Here is a 21,880-nt window from a genome sequence, read left to right as displayed (position 1 = left end):
ATCACAAGCCCAAAAAAAGGCTGGGGGCGCTGTTACATTGGTGTCTACAGAAAGTATTAACTGTGACTGTGGTGAAAGGTGGTACTGCAAGTTGACGAAAACCTGGAATTGGCAGATATTTATAGCTCTAATTAAAAGTGTATATAGTCTATACTAAAGTGTATAAAGTCTATATTGTATGCAATCCTTGATAATTTTATTTTTTCTTGTCGTGAATTTTATCTGCCAAACAAACCCAAGTGTGATTTGCTGACATTGTGTTTCGTTTGCCCTCCTAGTCATCCATCGTCATGCTGCAGTGCAGCCGAAATTATGTCAGTGTTGTTTTTCCATACAATGAAGTATAAGCCACAGGATCCCAGGAACCCCAACAATGATCGTTTTGTGATGTCTAAGGTATGTCATACACTTACTTGACAAGATTACAGTCATACTCGGGACATTAAGAGAAGCCATTATGTGTAAGGGTACATTCAAATTTTTTTTACTTGAGGTGGCGCAATGCAATTCTCCATAGAAGTGATTGGGGAACGTGTTCTTAGAGGTTGGTCGACCTTGATTCTTTTCTCTTACAAAATGTCCCAATTGCTCCTTCTACATGGCCCATTCAGAGCAGTTTGTTTTTCCCTTGTTGGTTTACTACAATGTATTTCCTTCAGTTTTGTTGTCATATTTGTAACGCTAGTGATGTTTTCCTACTATACAGATTGTGTGGGAATGTAGCGGCAATGTTTAATGTGTGATTATTGCATTACAACATATTTATGGAGGCTCCTATGTTTTAGCTAATGTTTTGTCTTCTCATTAATAAAAAAAAAAAAAAGATGAAGTCTTGGTGGGAACATTAAGTTTACCAAATATTTTTTTCCTTCAGGGTCATGCAGCTCCAATCCTGTACGCAGCCTGGGCGGAAGCCGGCTTTCTGCCTGAGTCAGAACTGTTAAACTTGAGGAAACTTGACTCTGTTCTTGAAGGTCATCCTGTACCGGTGTGTATTTACTATTACTAAAAAGTCCTATCCACCACATTAAAGGGGTTATGTGGGGACCGAAAAGTATTAGCAGAGCACTCACTGCAGTATGTGAGTAGTTACGGCTTGTACATAGAGTATAGCGGGGCCAGTCACGTGTCAAAAAATCGTGCCGTTATGAAGTCAGACCGTGCAACTAGGCTTCCGGTCCCCCGCGAGTGCTATAAAAATTATTAAAATCTCATAATAAGCACAACAGGGGACCAGAATGTATGTTATCAGTGTACTCACATACTGCAGTAAGTACACTGTTAATACTTTTCGGTCCCCACATTATCCCTTTATGTTTTTACATCTACTGGGCATTCTTAGCAGCTCAAATATGAGTGTGGAAAGCGTATGTCAAAACTGTTATGGAATTAAATTAATTTCAAGTTTATAATGTCTCCCTTTGCCCGCCGAGGCTTTAATCGAAGCTTGTCTTATGTAGTATGTCTACGGTTTTGAAGGACACTGATCTTCTATTACTTTCTGCTGTAGAGACAAGAATTCACAGATGTGGCCACAGGGTCATTGGGACAAGGACTGGGGGCAGCAGCTGGAATGGCTTATAACGCAAAATACTTTGACAAGTCCAGGTATGTCATCTGCTACTGAATTATCTCTGGATGTTTTTCGATTTCGTTGCTTTTGTATCACTATAAATATGACTATATACTTGATTTCCAGCCTTGTGTATAGCTTCTTGAAGATGTTATGGGCTCACATTGTTTTCCTGCCAAAACAACTTGTATTGGATAAAGACACCATCCACTCTAACGTTCACATGCCGAAAAAAGTTGTCGAGATGAGACAACCCCTTTTAAGAGCATCTGCCGCCTGACAGAGCTCTTTATTATAGGGCAACTTTTAGATGCCTTGCTATAGGAGAGATGATGGTTGCGCGAAGCATGTAAATATGGGTGCGTGAGCCCTTCGGCACTTCTGACTGGCTCACGTGAGGGCTCCTATCGTCTTTTCAGATTCTGAGTAGCTGGAAAGAGCCTTCACATGAGCCTCTTTTGGTTGGTTGCAGTGCCGATAGGGCTCTTGTGCCCTCATTTTCATGCAGCATGGTGCAGGTGCATCCACTATCACCCCTTTCAGGTGAAAACAAAATTCCCTATTTGGTGATAAATGCTCTTTAAAGGGGTTTTCCGAGTTATTCAAAAAAGTGGCAGGAGTAGAAGGGATGCATTAAAAAAAAAAAGAGCCATTATTTACCTCACAGAACCCCAGAATTCCAGTTCCGCCGCTTCTGTCCTCCCCGCCGCTGTTTATTGACATGGCTGCAGCGATGACATGCCCGTATACCCACGTGATCGCTGCAGCCAATCACTGGCTTCAGCGGTCCTGTGCCATATACTAACTGAGACCAGTGATTGACTGCAGCGATTATGCAGCCATGTCAATAAACAGTGGTAGGACCGGAGCGGCAACGCTGGAACGCCAGGGATCTATGAGGTGAGTAATGGCTCTTTTATTTTTGCTAATGCATCCCTGCTACCCCTGCTACTTTTTGACGTGAAAGCCAGGATCACACACACACAGTTTTGATGCCGTTTTTTGGGCAATTTTTGGCTCAGGTTTTTTTTTTAGCTAAACACAGGAGTGGACATAAAAGAAAGGAGATGCATCAGTCTTTTCTTCATACTTTTACTTCCATTTGGATCCACTTTTGGCTTTGGCAAAAAAACTGAACCAGAAACTGCATTAAAACTGCATGTGTGATTCTGGCCTAAAGGTGTTTCCTGCTAGAATCACCATGAATGATATACCGTATAGCTGTATGGCTGCCTTGTAGCAGTACTTAATTAAGAAAATATCTCATTCAGGATTTTGAGGAGTACTTTCAATTTATTTGATAAGCCTGGGTATAAAATCCTATGCCTGTTTGCTAAGGAGTGTCTGAGCTGCTCTTTGTTCTCAACTTGCACTATTCAGTAACATTCCCGCCTTTTTTATTACCTCACGTGAACTTGGCGTCAGACATGTAGACTTTGGAAGGCGTGGAGCTTTGTTCTGAGGCAGAATTATCCACATAACCCTTTCAGAACTGTGATAGATTTATATGCGAAAACAGTGCAACATAATGACATTAATTCAAATCAAAGGCATTGGGCTAACATCTTGGAAAAATCTCCTTAAATTTAGTTGAACCTGCTAGAATATATTAGTGACTTGCTTACATCGCAATTTCTTTGCATAGTGTTCTCATCAAAATCTGAAGCTTTAGTAGGTGCAATCTTCAGGTGAGGATGATAGTCAGATTGTAAAGGATCTGCCAGACACTGCTTCTGTGTCGACGCCCGTGGTTAGTCAGTCTGCACCTGCTCCTAAGTCTGATCGAGTGACCCCTTCTACCAATCAGGCTGGGAGGCTGAGGAGTGGGAGAGCCTATCACAGCCTGGCCAGACGGAGCTAGCTCCCGCCCTCTAGCTCCCGTCTATTTATACCTTCACTTCCTGCTCCTCCTTTGCTTGTGATTCTGTCTGTTTCCTGGCTCTGCTGCTTGTATTACTTGTCCTCTGCTTCATATTTGACCCTGGCTTGACTGACTACTCTCCTGCTCTGCGTTTTGTACCTCGTACACTCCTGGTTCGACTCTGCTCGTTCACTACTCTCCTGCTCTGCGTTTGGTACCTCGTACACTCCTGGTTTGACTCGGCTCGTTCACTACTCTTGTTGCTCACGGGGTTGCCGTGGGCAACCACCCCTTTTCCCTTAGCTTCTGTGTACCCTTGTCCGTTTGTCTGTCGTGCACATAGTGAGCGTAGGGACCGTCGCCCAGTTGTACGCCGTCGCCTAGGACGGGCCGTTGCAAGTAGGCAGGGACTGAGTGGCGGGTAGATTAGGGCTCACTTGTCTGTCTCCCTACCCCGGCATTACATAATTATACCCACTCGCTGGCTCTCAGAACCTGAGGAGTGAGGCTTTAGACGAAAATAGAGCTTACAACTCTCCCGAAAGGAGAAAAAAGTCTTCCGGTCCCCTGAGAACCGGTCAGGCAACTTGAGGTGGGTTTCAAGAGGTGAGGTGGGGGGCACTACCAGGGTAGCATCATGCTGGTTGCCCCTCTGAGCGAGCAGGAAGTGAAGGTATAAATAGACAGAGGGCGGGAGCTAGCTCTGTCTGGCCAGGCTGTGATAGGCTCTCCCACTCCTCAGCCTCCCAGCCTCATTGGTAGAAGAAGGGGTCACTCGATCAGTCTTAGGAGCAGGTGCAGACTGACTAACCACGGGCGTCGACACAGAAGCTGTGTCTGGCAAATCCTTTACACGGATAATGGCGGATTTAAAATACTTGTGCAAAGAGATTACTTGGGCAGGGCTAATTTTAGGGGATGACAAACTGGGTAATTGCCTGGGGCTCCCGTTTACAAGGATGGGACCTCTGGGAGAAAATTGAGGGTGGAGCATGTAAACCATTACAGGCTATGTACACCTTTTAAATAGTTTTTTGTTAAATAAGAATGTCTTATCAGTGTTTTTTGTGCAACCTTCTAAATACTTTTTTTATTCAAAATTATTTTAACTTTTTAGATACAGCTGCTTTGTACTCTGTATACAGATTCCGGCACTGACAGATTCAATGTCAGCGGGTCCTGCGCAACACGCAGGATCCACCATCTAAGTTATGAACTTAAATGTAGTCGGTAACCGCTCGATCCTACATAGGACCCACTTTCACTGAACCCGTCAGTCCCACGGACCTGACAGATACAGGTTCCAGAGCTAGAGGAAACAAAGCAGCTGTATCTCAAAAAGGAAAAATAAATTTTAATAAAAAGTCTTTAGAAAGTTGCGCATAACACACTAGACATTTTTATTCAAAAAAAAAGAAAAAAGATTTCAAAGGTTTACATAGCCTTTAACATCTGGAGATGGGTGCTGGCACTATATTACAAAACATGAACTGAAACTGCTAATATAACTGTTCATTATTTTCACAGTTACCGGACATACTGTCTGCTGGGGGATGGAGAGACCTCAGAAGGTTCTGTTTGGGAAGCAATGAGTTTTGCTGGTTTCTACAAACTGGACAACCTGACTGCCATCATAGATGTCAACCGCCTGGGACAGAGTGAACCCACTCCTCTGCAGCACAAAGTGGACATCTATCAGAAACGCTGTGAGGCTTTTGGGTAAGTTATATTTGTATATAGTATATACAAATATTGTATATAGTGTATATATAGTATGTATTTGTAGTATATACACTGAATTGCTTTTTACTACACAGTAGTACTACATCTCTTTGTTGTTTGTGCAGGGGTCCCTTTAGGTTTGGTGAAATGTAGCCCACAGCTTGCTATTGAGCAATATGTGTTTTATATAAAAAAAAAAAATCCGCCGTTACTTTTTAGTAACTTTACTGAAAAATATGACGGCTGACGTCTTTCCTGCCTAACTTCCACATAAACATGCATGCTCAGATTGACCAAGAACACATAGTTATTTCAGTTGGGACAGGGGATAAAAGGCCGTCAGGCACATTTGATGCTTATTTCCAGGAGGAACAACTGGTTGGACTGGTTATAATCCAAACTCCCCAATCCTTTTTTTTACTATGGAGCCAGTAAGCAGACACCTTAGACATTCCACTGAAATCAATGGGTTCCACCAACAAAACTCTCACGTTTATGACCAGCTTAAAGGAATTCTAATTTCTTGCAATTGCCATTTTTGTAATATAAGTTATTAAATAAACATTATAAAACAGTAAAACAAATAGACATATTTGGTATAATCCTAACATAACAACCAGTACAATACAGTGAACAATATTAACACTTAATTTATGGTGATCTGTAGATGGCTTAAATAAAAATGGCGCAATTGCGTTTTCTTTTTGCCATTTTACCCATAATAGCGGTTAATATAAACGCTTACTTATGTGTAAGGCAAAATGGCATCTAAAAAAACCTACATTTTATCTCACAAAAAACAAGACCTCCTAAAGCTATGTTAAGGTAAAAATAAAAAAGTTAAGGCTATGAATGGCAAAAAAAATATCTTACGGCTGAACAAGTACAGCACCCACATTTTCGAGCAGTAAAAGGGTTCAATTACAAATGTTGCTGTGAAAGAAAATTCAACAAAAAAATATGACATTGTTGTGTAGTATACTGGGTAGATGAAAGAACTTGAGGGGCCGACTGTGACTCTATCTTCCAGGGGGCACAAGTAAACCTGGAGCTGGCCCTGGTTATCTTGAAGGGGTGTTCCCATGTCAGAAATTTTTGGCATATCTACAGGAAACCTATGACTAGTTTTAGGCAGCCCTAGGTTTGTATTGCTCCTACTTTCAGCATGAGCATGATGTAGACTATACTTTTAGCGTGCTACGGCATGATGCCTACTTAAAATCCATTCAACAAAATTTTTTTAAATTGATGGCAAGTAAATATTTACCAGCTTTACAAAATGAGGTAAACACATTGCCAGTTATCTCCAAAAAGTGCTAAAACTACCCATTCACTTTCAGCCTCTGTATTGTGAGTGTATCAGAGTTGCACCCTTCGTAGGTACAACTGTATCTACATCCTCAGGACGCAGGTACAGTTAAAACCAATGGTAGAGAATTAGCTGTCGGGTCCCTGCTTTACCATTTACTATGTAACGCTGGCCGCACACGGCTCGTCGCAGACAGGAGCAATGACATCACTGCCTCGCACCTGTCTGTACCGAGCCAAGGGCAGCATGGCACAGACAGGAGCGATGAAATCCTGCTTCGCGCCTGTTTGTGCCGACCCGTGAACGGCTTGGCACAGACAGGCGTGAGGCAGTGACGTCATTGCACCTGTTTGCACGTGCCACACAAACCAGAGGAGCAGACAGATCTCCACTCCTCATTGGAACTGGGTTAGGTGAGTATGTATTTTATTATTTTAGTAGCCATTATTGGGGCTGTGTGGGGGGCAGCAATGGCGGCATTAAACTGTGTGGGGCAGCTGTGGGGCATTATACTGCATGGAGGGCAGCTGTGGAGCATTCTACTTTGAGGGGGCAGCTATGGGGTGCTTTATACTCTGGAGATTAGCTATAAGACCATTATGCTGTGATGGGCCGCTATGGGGGCATTATACTGTGAGGGGGCAGCTATGGGGGCTTTATGCTGTATTGAGCAGTTATGGGGCGTTATACTGCGCTGGGGCAATATGGGGCATTATACTCTTGGGTGCACTATGGGACATTATACGGTGTAGGGGCAGCTATGGTGGCATTATTCTTTGTGGGGGCAGCTATGGAGCATTAGACTGTGTGGGGAGCAGTGTATATTATATACAGTAGTATACAGCAGGCTCAGAGGATATATATTCATTCAATGACGTAGCATGCAAATAGGCGGCATGGCATGCAAAAATGGGAATGGCCTAAATAATAATTTGTTAATCGTAATTGAGGTTACATGTGCAATTAATCGTGATTTTGATTTAGGTCGTAATCGCCCAGTCCTAACCCTTCGTGTTCTTGCACTTGTTATTTTTTTAATAACACATTTGTATTACCTGTACGTTGTAGGTGGCACACTGTTGTTGTGGATGGTCACAGTGTAGAGGAGCTGTGTAAGGCATTCACTGCTGTGAAGAACCAACCAACTGCTATCATCGCCAAAACGTTTAAAGGCAAAGGGATCCCAGGTATAGTAAACGTGAATAAATAATGTACCAAACTCCAACAAGGGCAAACATCTCATTTATAATCTAATGGGCATAATGCGTTTAGGGCCTTTTTACGGTGAGACACATACCTGCATCACTTTTTGTAATGTATGTTATACATCATAGGCCGTAATCTGATCAAAATTGTTTACACAATTTGAAACATTTAATTGAGTTATTTCATTCATTGAAAAAAATTGGGAAACTATAAATTTGAAAGCAAAATGAAATGGGTCAAGCTTAAAGAGGCTCTGTCACCAGATTTTGCAACCCCTATCTGCTATTGCAGCAGATAGGCGCTGCAATGTAGATTACAGTAACGTTTTTATTTTTAAAAAACGAGCATTTTTGGCCAAGTTATGACCATTTACGTATTTATGCAAATGAGGTTTGCAAAAGTACAACTGGGCGTGTTGAAAAGTAAAAGTACAACTGGGCGTGTATTATGTGCGTACATCGGGGCGTGTTTACTACTTTTACTAGCTGGGCTTTCTGATGAGAAGTATCATCCACTTCTCTTCACAACGCCCAGCTTCTGGCAGTGCAGATCTGTGACGTCACTCACAGGTCCTGCATCGTGTCGGCACCAGAGGCTACAGATGATTCTGCAGCAGCATCAGCATTTGCAGGTAAGTAGCTACATGGACTTACCTGCAAACGCCGATGCTGCTGCAGAATCATCTGTAGCCTCTGGTGCCGACACGATGCAGGACCTGTGAGTGACGTCACAGCGTGATCTCTGGAGAACACGGCTGTGTCTGCACTGCCAGAAGCTGGGCGTTGTGAAGAGAAGTGGATGATACTTCTATACACAACGCCCAGCTAGTAATAGTAGTAAACACGCCCCGATGTACGCACATAATACACGCCCAGTTGTACTTTTACTTTTCAACACGCCCAGTTGTACTTTTGCAAGCCTCATTTGCATAAATACGAAAATGGTCATAACTTGGCCAAAAATGCTCGTTTTTTAACAATAAAAACGTTACTGTAATCTACATTGCAGCGCCTATCTGCTGCAATAGCAGATAGGGGTTGCAAAATCTGGTGACAGAGCCTCTTTAACCGTATGCTCCATGGAATGACAGAGTAATAATGATATACGAGTAATAAAGAAAACAGTAACTAATTTATAGGACTTTCCTGTGATGTACAGCCCTTTTCCATAAGCCTTATTAGGGGATTTTGAGGTAAAACATGAGGATCCCATTATTGGGACCCCTCTTTATTAATTAGGGCTGAGAGCTGCAAGGCCGGGTTCCCATGTAGCGTAAACGCTGCAGAATTTCCGTAACAGAATTCTGTGCAGAAATGACACAGCATTTACAGTAGCAGCAAAGGGAATGAGATTTGAACAAATGTCATGTACACGCTGCAGAAAAAAAATCTGCAGTGAAAACGTTAATAAATTATTTTGCAGTCCAGAATTTAAATGTGAATTCATGCTGCGAATGCGTTGCTCTTCTGTTACGGTTTTTCCCCATTGATTTCAATGGGGATTTAAAACCTGCAACAATTAGCCAAGTGTTGCGACTTTTGCGGCGGAGCAAATGATAATGTAATGGGAATGAAAAAGATAATACTTAGTCTGGCCGTTGTCATAGTGACTCTTCCTTCTGTACTCCTTTCAGGCAGGCCTCCTCGGGTGGCGTTTTATCCTATGTGATTACTGCAGCCAATCACAGGGTGCAGCGGTCACATGGGCAGCAGCATCATCCCATGAGACCTGATTGCATGGAGATCAGAGGGATGCATCGCCATGACAACGGCCGGGGGAAAGTATAGATGTTTTTCTTTTCCCAGTGTGGTTTTTCCGGCGGAATTTGCTGCGGGTTGTAGGTCGGATAAGCTGCGTACTCTTACGCAGCATATCCGACCTATGGGAACCCAGCCTAAAGGGTGATTCTTCCTCTGGAGTACTGTGTTTTTTCATTGGAATCAATGTATACCAATTCATTTCAATGGTTGCTGTGTAATGCTTCAAGGGGAATGAGCATTTAGCAGATGGTTCCACCAACGGGAACAAATTATTGCCAGGGGTCTCAGAAGCCGGACCTCATATCACCCTGGTCTGTTTCTTTATGAAGGTGTTGAAGATAAAGAAAACTGGCATGGGAAACCCCTTCCAAAAGACTTGGCCGAAGAAGCAATTAAGGAGATAGAGAGCAAGATCCAAAGCAAGAAAAAATTGAGCCCAGCACTTCCAGTAGAAGACGCACCTTCTATCAGCATCAAGAATATTAAGATGCCTTCTCCTCCTAAATTCAAATTGGGAGAAAAGGTGGGTGAAAGCTCTTTATACCAATTATACCAGCTGGCATAGATTAGTTAATCCACTTTATTTTATTATTATTATTACTATATATATTTTTTTATAAACTGTTTTATTTAGACTTTTTATTTAGCAACTTTCCAAGTCTTACAAATTTCACAATAAAGCGATACAATATTCAGTATCGACTTCAAAAGTGCTTATCAGTTTAGAAAAAGAAAAGAAAAGAAACAACATGTAAAAGAAATGTGTTTCCTATTTGGTCTTATAATGACCCTCTGGAGTTTTAGATAATTATTATTAGACATGGATGTCAATCCAAGCAAGTGGTGTACGGGCTCAATATAAAGTCTATGAGTCCGTACACCACTCGTTCAGGCTACCAAGAAAAGCAGATCAGAACTGAAGCGGCACGGCGCACCCCCACCGATCAAAACTTCTCACATGCTACCGTGTCAAAAGTTTATTAAAAGTTTAGTTACAGTTTAAAGGGGGTGTGTGGTTTAGAAAAACAATTTTTCAAATACCCTATCTATGAGGGAATTCTGAGTTTATGGAGAGGGTTCCCCGCTTCAAGAAGCAAAGTAGCTACAAATAGCATCTCTCACTTTGGAGGACCCAACATGTCAATGCAATACACAGACAGCCCATTGATTCCAATGAGATCTGTGTAATACTTAGTTTCCCCTGTGGTGGTGCTACAGGGAAATTGTACATTTGCTGCCAGGTTCCCCCATTGATTGCAGCTGATTGCTGGGTGTGCCAATTGTGGCACACCATGTGATCAGAGGATCTTTCCACAGAAAGGGTTTATCTAAAGCGGTCAACCCCTTTAATTACTCAGAAATCACTTATAGAATGAAGCAGTCTTTTTTTTAATAGAGTTGTATTAATAATACATTTCCCTTCCAGATTGCAACTCGTAAGGCATATGGTCTGGCTTTAGCTAAGCTTGGCCACGCTAACAACAGAGTCATTGCCCTGGATGGTGACACTAAGAACTCCACCTTTGCTGATATCTTTAAAAAGGAGCATCCAGACCGGTTTATTGAATGTTACATTGCTGAACAAAACATGGTAAGCACCTCCGCACCTTGCACCTCCGCACATATGTTTAACACGTTATGGGAATGTTCACTTATTGGCCTCACTAGCTCTAAACGCAGATGATTACGAAAACCCAGCAACCTATGTATACTGCTAGTGTGTTAACACATTATAATTATTTATTCTTAGGGTATGTTCACACGCAGTGGTTTCAGACGTAATTCGGGCGTTTTACGCCTTGAATTACGCCTGCAAAAACGCCCCTAATACGCCTACAAACATCTGCCCCTTGCTTTCAATGGAAATTACGATGTTCGGTTCCCACGAGCCTTTATTTTACGCGTCGCTGTCAAAAGACGGCGCGTAAAATGACGGTTCGTCAAAAGATGTTCTTGTCACTTCTTGGGACGTTTGTGGAGGCTGTTTTTCATTGACTCCATTGAAAAACAGCTCCAAAAACGGCCGTAAAAAACGCAGTGAAAAACGCGAGTTGTCAAAAAAACGTCTGAAAATCAGGAGCTGTTTTCACCTGAAAACAGCTCTGTATTTTCAGACGTTTTTGGTCACTCAGTGTGAACATACCCTAAGGGTATGTTCACACGGCTTAGCAAAATACGGAGCTGTTTTCAGACGTTTTTGCAAGTACTCGAATTTTTCGCGGCGTCTTTTATGGACGTTATTGGAGCTGTTACTCAATGGAGTCAATGAAAAACGGCTCCAAACACTTCCCAAGAAGTGACATGCACGTCTTTGACACGGGCGTCTTTTTACGCGTCGTCTTTTGACAGCGACGCATAAAATTACACCTCGTCGGAACAGAACATCGTAAAACCCATTGAAAGCAACAGGCAGATGTTTGTAGAAGTAATGGAGCCGTTTTTTCAGGCTTAATTCAAGGCGTAAAACGCCTGAATTACGCTTGAAAACAGTGCGTGTGAACATACCCTTATGCAAACTTAATTATTGTGATTTTTATACATGGGAGAATGACATCAGGCGTATGTCTCACGGTTCCCAAATATGGCACCCATAGAAAACTATGGGCCCATATTATATCTCCGTGTGCCTCAGATTTTACATGGAGATTTTACTCACAAATTCTTTGGGAGTCATTAAGAAAAGAAATAGTGGCATGCACATAGATATTCTACCGTAGAAGCAATGCTCACAGAGGCACCACGTGGTTTATCGTCCACGCAAATGGGCCCTAATCCTGAATTGCAATAGTCAGGAAGGCCTGATAATCCACCATTACCCTGATTCTGCAGGTGTTGGACTAATGGAAATTAACTATGCATGAGTCCTTAGGTTATCAACTGTAAAGTATTGTACATTACTGTTTAGTGACTGGCTGAGTTTTTAGCACCTTGTAACCGATGCCTAATGTCATTCAATAACCCCTTATTCTAAGCGTAGACACAAAATAATTGTCTACAAGATATGCCGATAATCTAATGTCTACAGCTGGCCATACACATAAGACAGCTATTTCACCCAAGTCGTCTGAGTCGGAAAAATAAGGATTTGGCGGCGGCTTATCTCCTGCTGGAACGAAGAATTTGGAAAGTTGAAATACAACATGCCTGATCTCTCTTTTTCCCAAACATCTGCCATTCTGGGAGAGTTTGGAGGCCTCCATATTTTAAAATCGTCAGTATTGCCCGCTTATGGGCTCAGCCCAGTGGCCCCCTGGTCTCTCCTGCCAGGAGACAGAGGAATAAAACAGGTTGGATTTTAACCCGCATCTTAATAGGGGAGTAAGCTGTTGGCTAAAAGATGGTTCAACCAACATCTTATATCCATGGACTCACCGAATTGTTTTCATATATGAATCCTTTAGTTGTCCTTTGTATACGAGATAAACATGAGATGTACTACAAATTCAGGTCAGTGATCTATGTTATATTGATATGTTCTATGCAGGTGAGTGTTGCCGTTGGCTGCACAACTCGGGACCGTACTGTTGCCTTTGCCAGCGCCTTTGCCACATTCTTCACCAGGGCCTTTGACCAAATCAGAATGGCAGCCATCTCAGAGAGTAACATCAATCTTTGTGGTTCACACTGTGGGGTTTCTATAGGTGAGTGTCTCTCTCTTGTTGCCTATTACTCTATAGGGTTTGTATAAGTCAATGCTGTTTGTACATATGTATATGAACTCTGTATATTAACTTGACATCTTATTTTAGCTGACCCTATATGCTTTACACTGAGTTGGGTTCTATGTGTGCTCTGGATGATAGTATAGTATATATTCTACGCCCATAGACATGCGCATACCACGACATTTCAGGGTCCTTCCCATTTTCAAGTGCTTTAGAAAAGGAGAGGAGCCTCAAAATGTTGCGGCATGCCCATATCTGAGGGCGTAGGAGAACGGCAAGAGGAAATTGCCTCGGCGGGGTCTATGACCTGTGATCAAACAATCATAAGCACAAACTTTTGAAAACTATAAAATGTTTTGTTACTCTGAAACTCTAAAAATGTTTGTATAACTTAAAGACGAAAGGATAGGTCATCAGTATGTGATCAGTGGGGGTCTGACACCCAGACCCTGCACCAATCAGCTTTTCTGGCTGCCTCCGGGCACCGGATGTTATGCAGTGGCCGGTATCGGAAGCAGATGGCTCCGTACACTGTATAACGGCCGTACTGCTGTTCTCTGCGCCTATATACTTGAATAGGAGCAGAGCTGTAGTACTGCAGCACGGCCGCTATACAGTGACCGGTTGCCATCTGCTGCCGGCACGGACATCCGGTGCCCAGAGGCAGCGGGAACAGCTGATCGCTGCAGAGTCCGGGTGTCGCCACCGATCATATGCTGATCTATCCTGTGGACCCATTCCTGGACCCTTTGAAACTTTATTTTGTATTCACCGTAAAGAAAATATTAGCTGATTGCATAAATAGCAATTCCTATGATGATGTTTTTTTTTATGTTCTAGTCTATTAGCCCTGGTTGTTGTTATCAGATCACTCCAGTGGCTAAAGGGAGAATATAATAGCAATAGACTACGGTCTTGGCGGTTAAGCAGTTCTATAATATATTATGTAACTATTACATTCTGTTTCATCCAAAATGTAAATGGAGGCATAACTTACCCTCCTGAGTCTACAATATACTTCTTAGTAATGATGTAGCTCCAGGTGCAGTTTAATTTCCAAATTATCGAGAGCGCCACCTAAAGGAGGAAGTGGACAGTGGAATTTTGAGAATTAAACTACAGTCGATACCACATCATTATAGTGCCATAGAGAAGGGTCATATCGATGTTCTCCCCATCTCTTTTTATGTCTTTATGCCCCTTTTTTTGCTTCCATCTTCTTTCTCGCCTATAAATATCCCTTTGTATATGTTTATCGGCACCCTGCCATCCTTTTACATTATCACTCTCTCTTTCTTGCCCATCGTCTCTGTCTTTCTTCCCGTTACTTTTTCACAATTTTTATCTAAATTTTTGCCCATATTTCCTTCTTGTTCCTCCTTTACTCTTTTTCTTTAATTCTCTCCTTCTCCATCATTCTTACACTCGATGATTCATTTTGTAACTTTATCTGTCTTCTTGCCAAGACATGTTGAAAACCGTTTTGCAGTTGTGTATTAGAAATTCAGAGCTTCCCACTTCTTCACAAATATGAGGAAAGTCTTGTGTAGAAACATTTAACTATATCTTGCATATTCCTGCAATATCCCCATTAAAACGGAACTTGTCAGGTTGGTAATACAGACCGATCTGCGGGCAGCATGTTATAGAGCAGGAGGAGCTGAGCAGATTGATATAAAGTTTTATGGATAAAGATTTATTATAACTTGTAATTATTGCTATAAATCCCTGCTCATGCCGAGATTAGAAGTCCAGTGGGCGGTCCTACTCAGTGATTGACAACAAGTAGGACCGCCCACTGGACTCCTAAGAACAGAATGAGTAGAAGTTTAGATCAATGAAATACAGGTTATACTGCATCTTTTCCCACACAACTATATATCATTTTTCTCAGCTCCTCCAGCTCTATAACATGCTGTCTGCAGATCATACTTCATTTTTAACCTGACAGGTTCCCTTTAAAGGGTCCTCCAGCCACAACATCTGCTGTCATGTCAATGAGCCACATCAGAAGAATATTGGTGATCTGGTAAGATTCCTACTTATGTTCTGAATAAGCCGGTTCCAGTAATTTTTTTCAACCGAGAGAGGACATGACATGTACCACAACTTCTCCATTAAATTTCATTCCTTACAAGGGCTTAACTCCATTACCTTTAGATTTCCATAATTCCCTTTGATTTTTGTAGATAAGAAGCGGCTCATTCAATTGAAAGAAAACAAGTGGCAGGCTCAGGATGGAGAGGGTGTGATTGAGTGAACCATTACCAGTAGGGGGCACTGTTATTATTTCTGCTATGTGGACTCCTTTCCTTTATGTACTCCTCAGGTTCAGTCTGTAGTAAGATCTGAGCACTTCAATTAAATCCTAAGCGGATTTCCCACAGTTAATATACATAGTCCTCCTTCCCTAACAGGAGTTCTGCTCTCCATTGGAGTCTATGGCAGATACAAAAACCAACCAAACCAATCAAACATTTATGGCATATCAAATTCATAGTCCATGAATATTCATCGTGGGGAAAGCGCTTTATGTATTCTAATATTCTTCTATGAAAATAGATTCCTATTTTCACCTACATTTGCTTGCAACACTTGTACTTTCACCTCTTCCCATTTCTTTCAATCTTCTCATTCCTTCTTAAATCCTAATTTTCTTTCTTTTAGTTCTCTTGTCTTTCTTTACTTCACGCCTCCAAATATATGAAGACGGTTGTCCCCAGGTAGACCTGCATGCCATATATAAGATGCTAACCTCATAGACTTAACTCAAGAAACATGCGCCCATGTGACTTGTGCTACAGTATTTATGGCAATGACAAATGTGACAATATATATATGTATATATATATGTGTGTGTGTGTGTGTGTGTGTGTGTGTGTGTGTGTGTGTGTGTATATATATATATATAAAACAAATTATTTTGCCTGTTCTCGTTTGCAAGTCGTTTGAACACCTAAAACAGAAGTGTAATTTTGGTCTTGAACATTTTTTTTTTGTAAGTCACTGCCTTTGGTTAGTGGTTAAAATCTATATATTTTCCTCAGTGTTGCCTGCTTTTTAACTTTGCACCGTTCTGGTAGTGCCGTGTCATTGACTCCAGCTTCCCTATATTGTCTATTGCAATCTATGATAATCAGAAAACAACTCCTGTCTTATTTCTGAGGCAAGAAAACTATCAGGCTCCCACTATCTACCACCATCTGCCCCCATTCTTTACACTGCGGCTATGTTTGTTTAGATTGGTTGCTATGTGCAAGCAGAATGATTATACACTACAGTACAAGCAGCTAAACCACCATTAAAAATGAAGCTAATTGCTACACATATATTGAAGCAATTCAACCTCTTTAATTTGGGTAACAATTAGTCCCACAGATCTGCCTAGATACATCCTATGTTTCTTAATGTCAGTAGTTTTAATTATTTTTTTTTTTTTTACTAAAGTAACAGTAGGTAGAGAGAGCCACTTTGCAGAGAGAATCAGTAAGCAGATTATCGGCCAGCCACAAATTTGTGCTGTCACTGAAGGACTTCATTCAATTATTGGTTGCCAGTACACTTAGTGTCTTATTGATGGAGCTCTTCGATTTTTCAGGCTTTATTCCATTGGTAGATTATCCATCAAAAAGGCTGCATTTGATCTTCTGATATTTTTTTTATTTTGTAGGTGAGGATGGAGCTTCTCAGATGGGACTGGAAGACTTGAGCCTTTTCCGTGTTGTTCCCTCTGCAACTGTGTTTTACCCAAGTGATGCGGTGTCTACTGAGAAAGCAGTCGAGATTGCTGCAAATAAAAAAGTAAGTTCAGTAGCTTTAAAGAGTATGTACGCCTTTACAACCAATCCATCTAAAATAAAAAATTAAGCAACTTTGCAAATAGTCTTGATTAAAAATATGCCACTGTTTTGTTTCTGCAGCCCTGTTGCAGACCTATGTGTTTCCATGGTTACAGACTACAAATAAACCCTGTGTAGTCTGATCCTGAAATCATATTCTCTTCCTTCTTTAGCCTACTTTCTGATGATATACATTTGGCAGATTAGCAAAAGTATGGGACAGGTGGAAGGCATTATGACTTCAGGATCAGACTAGTCAGGATTTATTTGTATTCTGTAGGTATACACGTTTGCATAGGAGCTGTAGACCTAAAACGGTAGGAGATTTTTAATCAAGATTATTTCCAAAGTTGCTATATACATATATTGATTTTAGATGAATTAGAGCTATAGTAAATAGTAATCCCAAGCAGCATAATGAATAGATTTTAAGCTCATACACTATATACTGTTTTGTTATACAGGGAATATGCTTCATCAGGACAAGTCGCCCAGAGAATGCAGTCATTTACAACAACAATGAGGAGTTCAAAATCGGGCAAGCCAAGGTCAGTATTTGTACTAGGAAGACACAACTGCATGGATTGCCGAGGGAAAGCTGGTCTAAGGTTTAAGCGTAGCTCCAAGGTTGTTGGCGTTCTCTCTCTTCTACCAAAAGCTTAAATCTAATGGCGTGATATGCACCCAGTAGATTGGGATTTATTGTTACCAAGGCAATTGCACAATGGTTATAGCCTATCCTGCATAGGAGCTTTGCAAGAGAGGTTTCAGGTGTCATATGATTGCTCCATATGATTGCTCCACAACAGTACCGCCCGATCTGCCAGCAGCGTCACCCACTGTCAGATTTGAGATTTTGGCAGAAGACAAGAACGCCAGCTATATTGGAGGTAGCCTTTAAAGTGGTCAGCAATAACTGGAGCCAGTGCAGGAGAGGGAGATTTAGGCCATTTAAAATGGAACGGAAGTCATGGGTTGGAGTTAGGCCTCGTTCACATCTGCATTGGAGGCTCCGTTGGCTCGCTGTCACAGATCCGGACTAAAATACCTGGAACAATAGCGCAGCATGCTATGCTATTGTTTCTGGGAAAACTACATACACCCCGATGGAAACCTGACAGAATCCATTAAAATCAATGGGTTCCGTCGGCCACCGGTAGTCACTATCGTGCAACGGTACCGGCGCTTCCAGCATTTCTGTTGTTCTGCTCCTCTGATGGAGCAGAACAATGGAAACACTGACGCAGATGTGAACCCAGCCTTAGAGGTCAGTAAGCTGAGATAGAGCAAGTATTTGATATTAGTTGCGCTATAAATACTTAAAGGTGGGTAAGTGGGGAGGAAGATCATCTTGTTCAGCCAATTATATTGTACAAGACATTTGAGATGTCAGGAATATGTACAACTAATGGGACAAGTCACTGGTGAATAAAGAGATGATTCAGGTTGCTTAGAAAAGGAGATTAGTTTTAGTGTGAGTGTTGGATCGTTGAAGCATGAAGTGATGTTAGGTTATGGAACTTGCAGCTATAACTGCGGTGGATCGTCATGTAAGATGTAGTCGCATATATATAAATATCTCCATAGAGGGCAATATATGGGTTGAGTAGTTTTCCAATACAGCAGGAGTCTGAAAGGTTTATGGTAAAACTAAACAGCGCCACTCATGTTCATGGGTTGTGTCTTGTATCACAATTCAGCCAAATTCATTTAAATTCTGCTACACCAGACACAGCCTATGGACGAGAGTGGATTTAATTCCCTCCTAAATCAACAGACCCTTTTATTATAATCTCATACAACCCCTTTAAGTTTTATAACATCTGATGCAAGGACAGCCATCAGTTAAAGTGTAGCTAAACGTTCGACAAACTTCTGACATGTCATAGTGACATGTCAGAAGTTTGGATTGGTGGGGGTCCGAGCACGGAGACCCCCACCAATCTCTAGAACGAAGCAGCTGAAGTGCTCATGTGAGCGCTCAGCTGCTTCGTTTCTGTTCGGCTTTTTCCGGAAAGCCAATGTATCAGAGTACGGGCTCATAGACTTTCTATTGAATCTGTACATCGATACATTTATTTCCGGAAAAAGCGGAACAGACACGAACCAGATTAGCACTCACACAAGCACTTCAGCTGCTTCGTTTTAGCGATTGGTGGGGGTCTCAGTGCTCGGACCCCCACCAATCCAAATTTTTGACAAGTCACTATGACATGTCAGAAGTTTGTCAAACGGACCGCAGAATTCACACTTTTTGGATATCATATTAAGTACTAAGTAAAGGGGATCTAGACATTCAAAGCTCTCAAGCAAAAGAATGGATACGGAAAGAATCACATATAACCACTGACTGAGGACTATAGAACTATATAAATGAGTGTAGGTGTCAGTAACAAGCCGGATTTCCTGCTATTATTTGTCTCTTTGTTGTGTGCTAGGTTGTACTTCAGGGCAAAGATGATCAGGTGACAGTCATCGGTGCCGGCGTCACATTGCACGAGGCACTTGCTGCAGCAGAACAGCTGAAGAAAGGTAAGGATCATTTTCATTGTACATAGAATGTGAATGGGACAAAGTCAGACATATTACTACTAAAGGGGTATTTCCATCCGAAATATAAGGATAGGCCATAACATTTTGCCCTGTGGGAGTCCGATCTTGGGGACCCCTGACGATCCCGAGGGCAAAGGGACTGAGGTCCCTTCAGCAATTCTCTTGCACAGCAGCGCTCCTGTCCACCCTTTGCACAAGGAACTGTGACACAGCCCCATTTAAGAGCTATACGCCACTTAGGAATTTTGATGTAGTGTGTGCCATAAGCACCAGCACGTCACATGCTATTTAAATGGTAACTAAACGTTTAAAAAACATTTGACATGTCATAAGTTGTTTTATCGGTGGGGGTCCGAGCACTGAGACCCCCACTGATCGCTAAGACTAAACTGCAAAAACACTCGGGCACGCGCTGTGCCACTTCATTGGAAAGCCAAGCGAGTGGTGTAAAGGCCCATAGACTTTTTATTGCGCCTGTATGACATGTTAAAAGTTTTTTAAAAGTGTCGTTACCTTAAAGAATGTGGCACAGAGAGTTATGTCAAGTATATATATATATATTTATATTTTTTTGTGCAAAAACGTGGCAGAATTATTTTGTAAATAAGTCACACAGGACTTGAAGCCACTTTTTTAATTATTTTTTAGCGAAGAGGTTGGTCCTGGGGTTTCTAAATATGGCATTCAGTTGCAACCCAAAGAACCGGTATAATTGCATTGATAAATATGCCCTAGGGTTTCTTCTACTGATGAATTTCTCCACCAGTTGAAGACATTAAAACATAAAATGAGCTACCTAAGAGTCCATGCTGCAGCAGCAGGGACCAGTGGGCTTCTTCTTCTTCCGCAGTGCAGGAATGGAAGTGCTGCCAAATGTTACTGGCTGTTCTGCAGCACAGCAGGTGATCATGTTGGATACTGGCATGTAGTTCCGCTGTGCCTGCTGCTTTCAGAGGGTATTCATTAGATAGTTAAAGGATCCCCTAATGAGTACCTGCAATGAGAAGCTTTTTCCTAGCCTGGGCAATTAATAGAAAAATAATCGAAATTCAGCGCAATTAAACGACGTCATCTTGTTCATGTCGGTTTCTTCAATTATTTTTTCCTGGTTTCATCTGTATCTCCGTCAGGACGCAGATACAGTCGAATCCAAGGTAGAGCAGGGAGCCGTAAGGTCCCTGCTTTGCCATTTACTATGTATCGCCGTGCGCTCACGGCTCGGCTCAGACAGGTGCGAGGCAGTGATGTCATCGCGCATGTCTGCGCCGAGCCAGACAGCCTGGAGGAGCAGAGGGATCTCCTCCATTGTCGTTGGAACAGGGTTAGGTGAGTATGTATTTTATTAGGCACTATTGGGGCTGTGTGGGGGCAGCTATGGGAGCATTATACAGCATGGGGGCAGCTATGGGGGACTTTATACTGTGTGGAGGGCAGCTATGGCGGCAGTTATGGGGGTATAACACTTGGTGGAGGGCAGTTATGGGGACATTAAACTGTGTGGAGGACAGCTAGAGGGGCATTATACTGTGTGGAGGACAGTTATAGGGGCATTATACTGTGTGGAGGACAGCCATAGGGGCATAATACTGTGTGGGGGAGCTATGGGAAATTATACTGTGTGGGGAGAACTGTGGGGCAATCTACTGTGTGGGGGCAGCTATGGTGCATTATACTGTGTATGGAGCACAATATACTGTGTGGGGTCTGTGTCGGGGTATATTATATACAGTAGTTTACAGCAGGCTTAGGGGATAAATATTAATTCATTGGCGTATCATGCAAATAGGGGGCGTGGTGTTAAAAAAGGGGTGTTGCCTAAATAATTGTTCATTAATCGTAATCGAGGTTACATGTTCAATTAATAGTGATTTAGATTTAGGTCATAATCGCACAGCCCTACTCTTTCCACAGATTGTCAAACATTAAATCTTTTCTAGTTTAGAAATTGTGCCTGAAAAATGATTCACAAACTACCAGTCATCATCACATAATTTAGGGTGCAATTATCCAAACGTTTCTCACTTCCACTGTCTTAATTCTATATATCTGCTTAATTCTTACAGAAAAAATCCATATCCGAGTCATTGACCCCTTTACTATTAAACCTCTGGATAGACAAACCATACTTGATAGTGCCAAAGCCACAAAGGGAAGAATCATAACTGTAGAGGATCATTACCATGAAGGTAAGTCTATTCTATGGCTGTGGCATAGTTGTTTTTTTCAGTTGCCAGGCATATTCATTTTTAGTATGTAAGTGAGCAGGCTTTCATATTATGCACTTTGGTAGAGACGACCATTCTAAGTTCTCAAATAGGCATGACTATTCATAGAATAGTAGGACATGGTCAATAGATTTAACTCTTCCATTAGATATCCAACCATTTATTCA

The 21,880-nt window shown here is 41.8% G+C and overlaps 1 protein-coding gene across 1 annotated transcript in view; it reads left to right on the top strand.

Moving 5' to 3' along the window:
• The window catches only part of TKT (transketolase), a 41,606-nt gene that overhangs the window by 17,877 nt on the left and 1,849 nt on the right, over positions 1–21,880 (top strand). Inside the window, exons 2-13 of the mRNA XM_075833886.1 lie at positions 279–396; positions 875–988; positions 1,511–1,608; positions 4,962–5,153; positions 7,534–7,652; positions 9,761–9,954; positions 10,858–11,022; positions 12,916–13,072; positions 16,767–16,897; positions 17,400–17,483; positions 19,374–19,467; positions 21,552–21,674. Coding sequence (XP_075690001.1) covers positions 279–396; positions 875–988; positions 1,511–1,608; positions 4,962–5,153; positions 7,534–7,652; positions 9,761–9,954; positions 10,858–11,022; positions 12,916–13,072; positions 16,767–16,897; positions 17,400–17,483; positions 19,374–19,467; positions 21,552–21,674 — 1,589 coding nt within the window. The remainder of the gene's footprint in view (positions 1–278; positions 397–874; positions 989–1,510; positions 1,609–4,961; positions 5,154–7,533; positions 7,653–9,760; positions 9,955–10,857; positions 11,023–12,915; positions 13,073–16,766; positions 16,898–17,399; positions 17,484–19,373; positions 19,468–21,551; positions 21,675–21,880) is intronic.

This window comes from Rhinoderma darwinii, chromosome 7, assembly GCF_050947455.1.
Source record: "Rhinoderma darwinii isolate aRhiDar2 chromosome 7, aRhiDar2.hap1, whole genome shotgun sequence".
Lineage (NCBI taxonomy): Eukaryota > Metazoa > Chordata > Amphibia > Anura > Rhinodermatidae > Rhinoderma > Rhinoderma darwinii.
The sequence above is the reverse complement of the archived record's forward strand: the minus strand, read 5'-3'. Positions and strand labels throughout refer to the sequence as shown.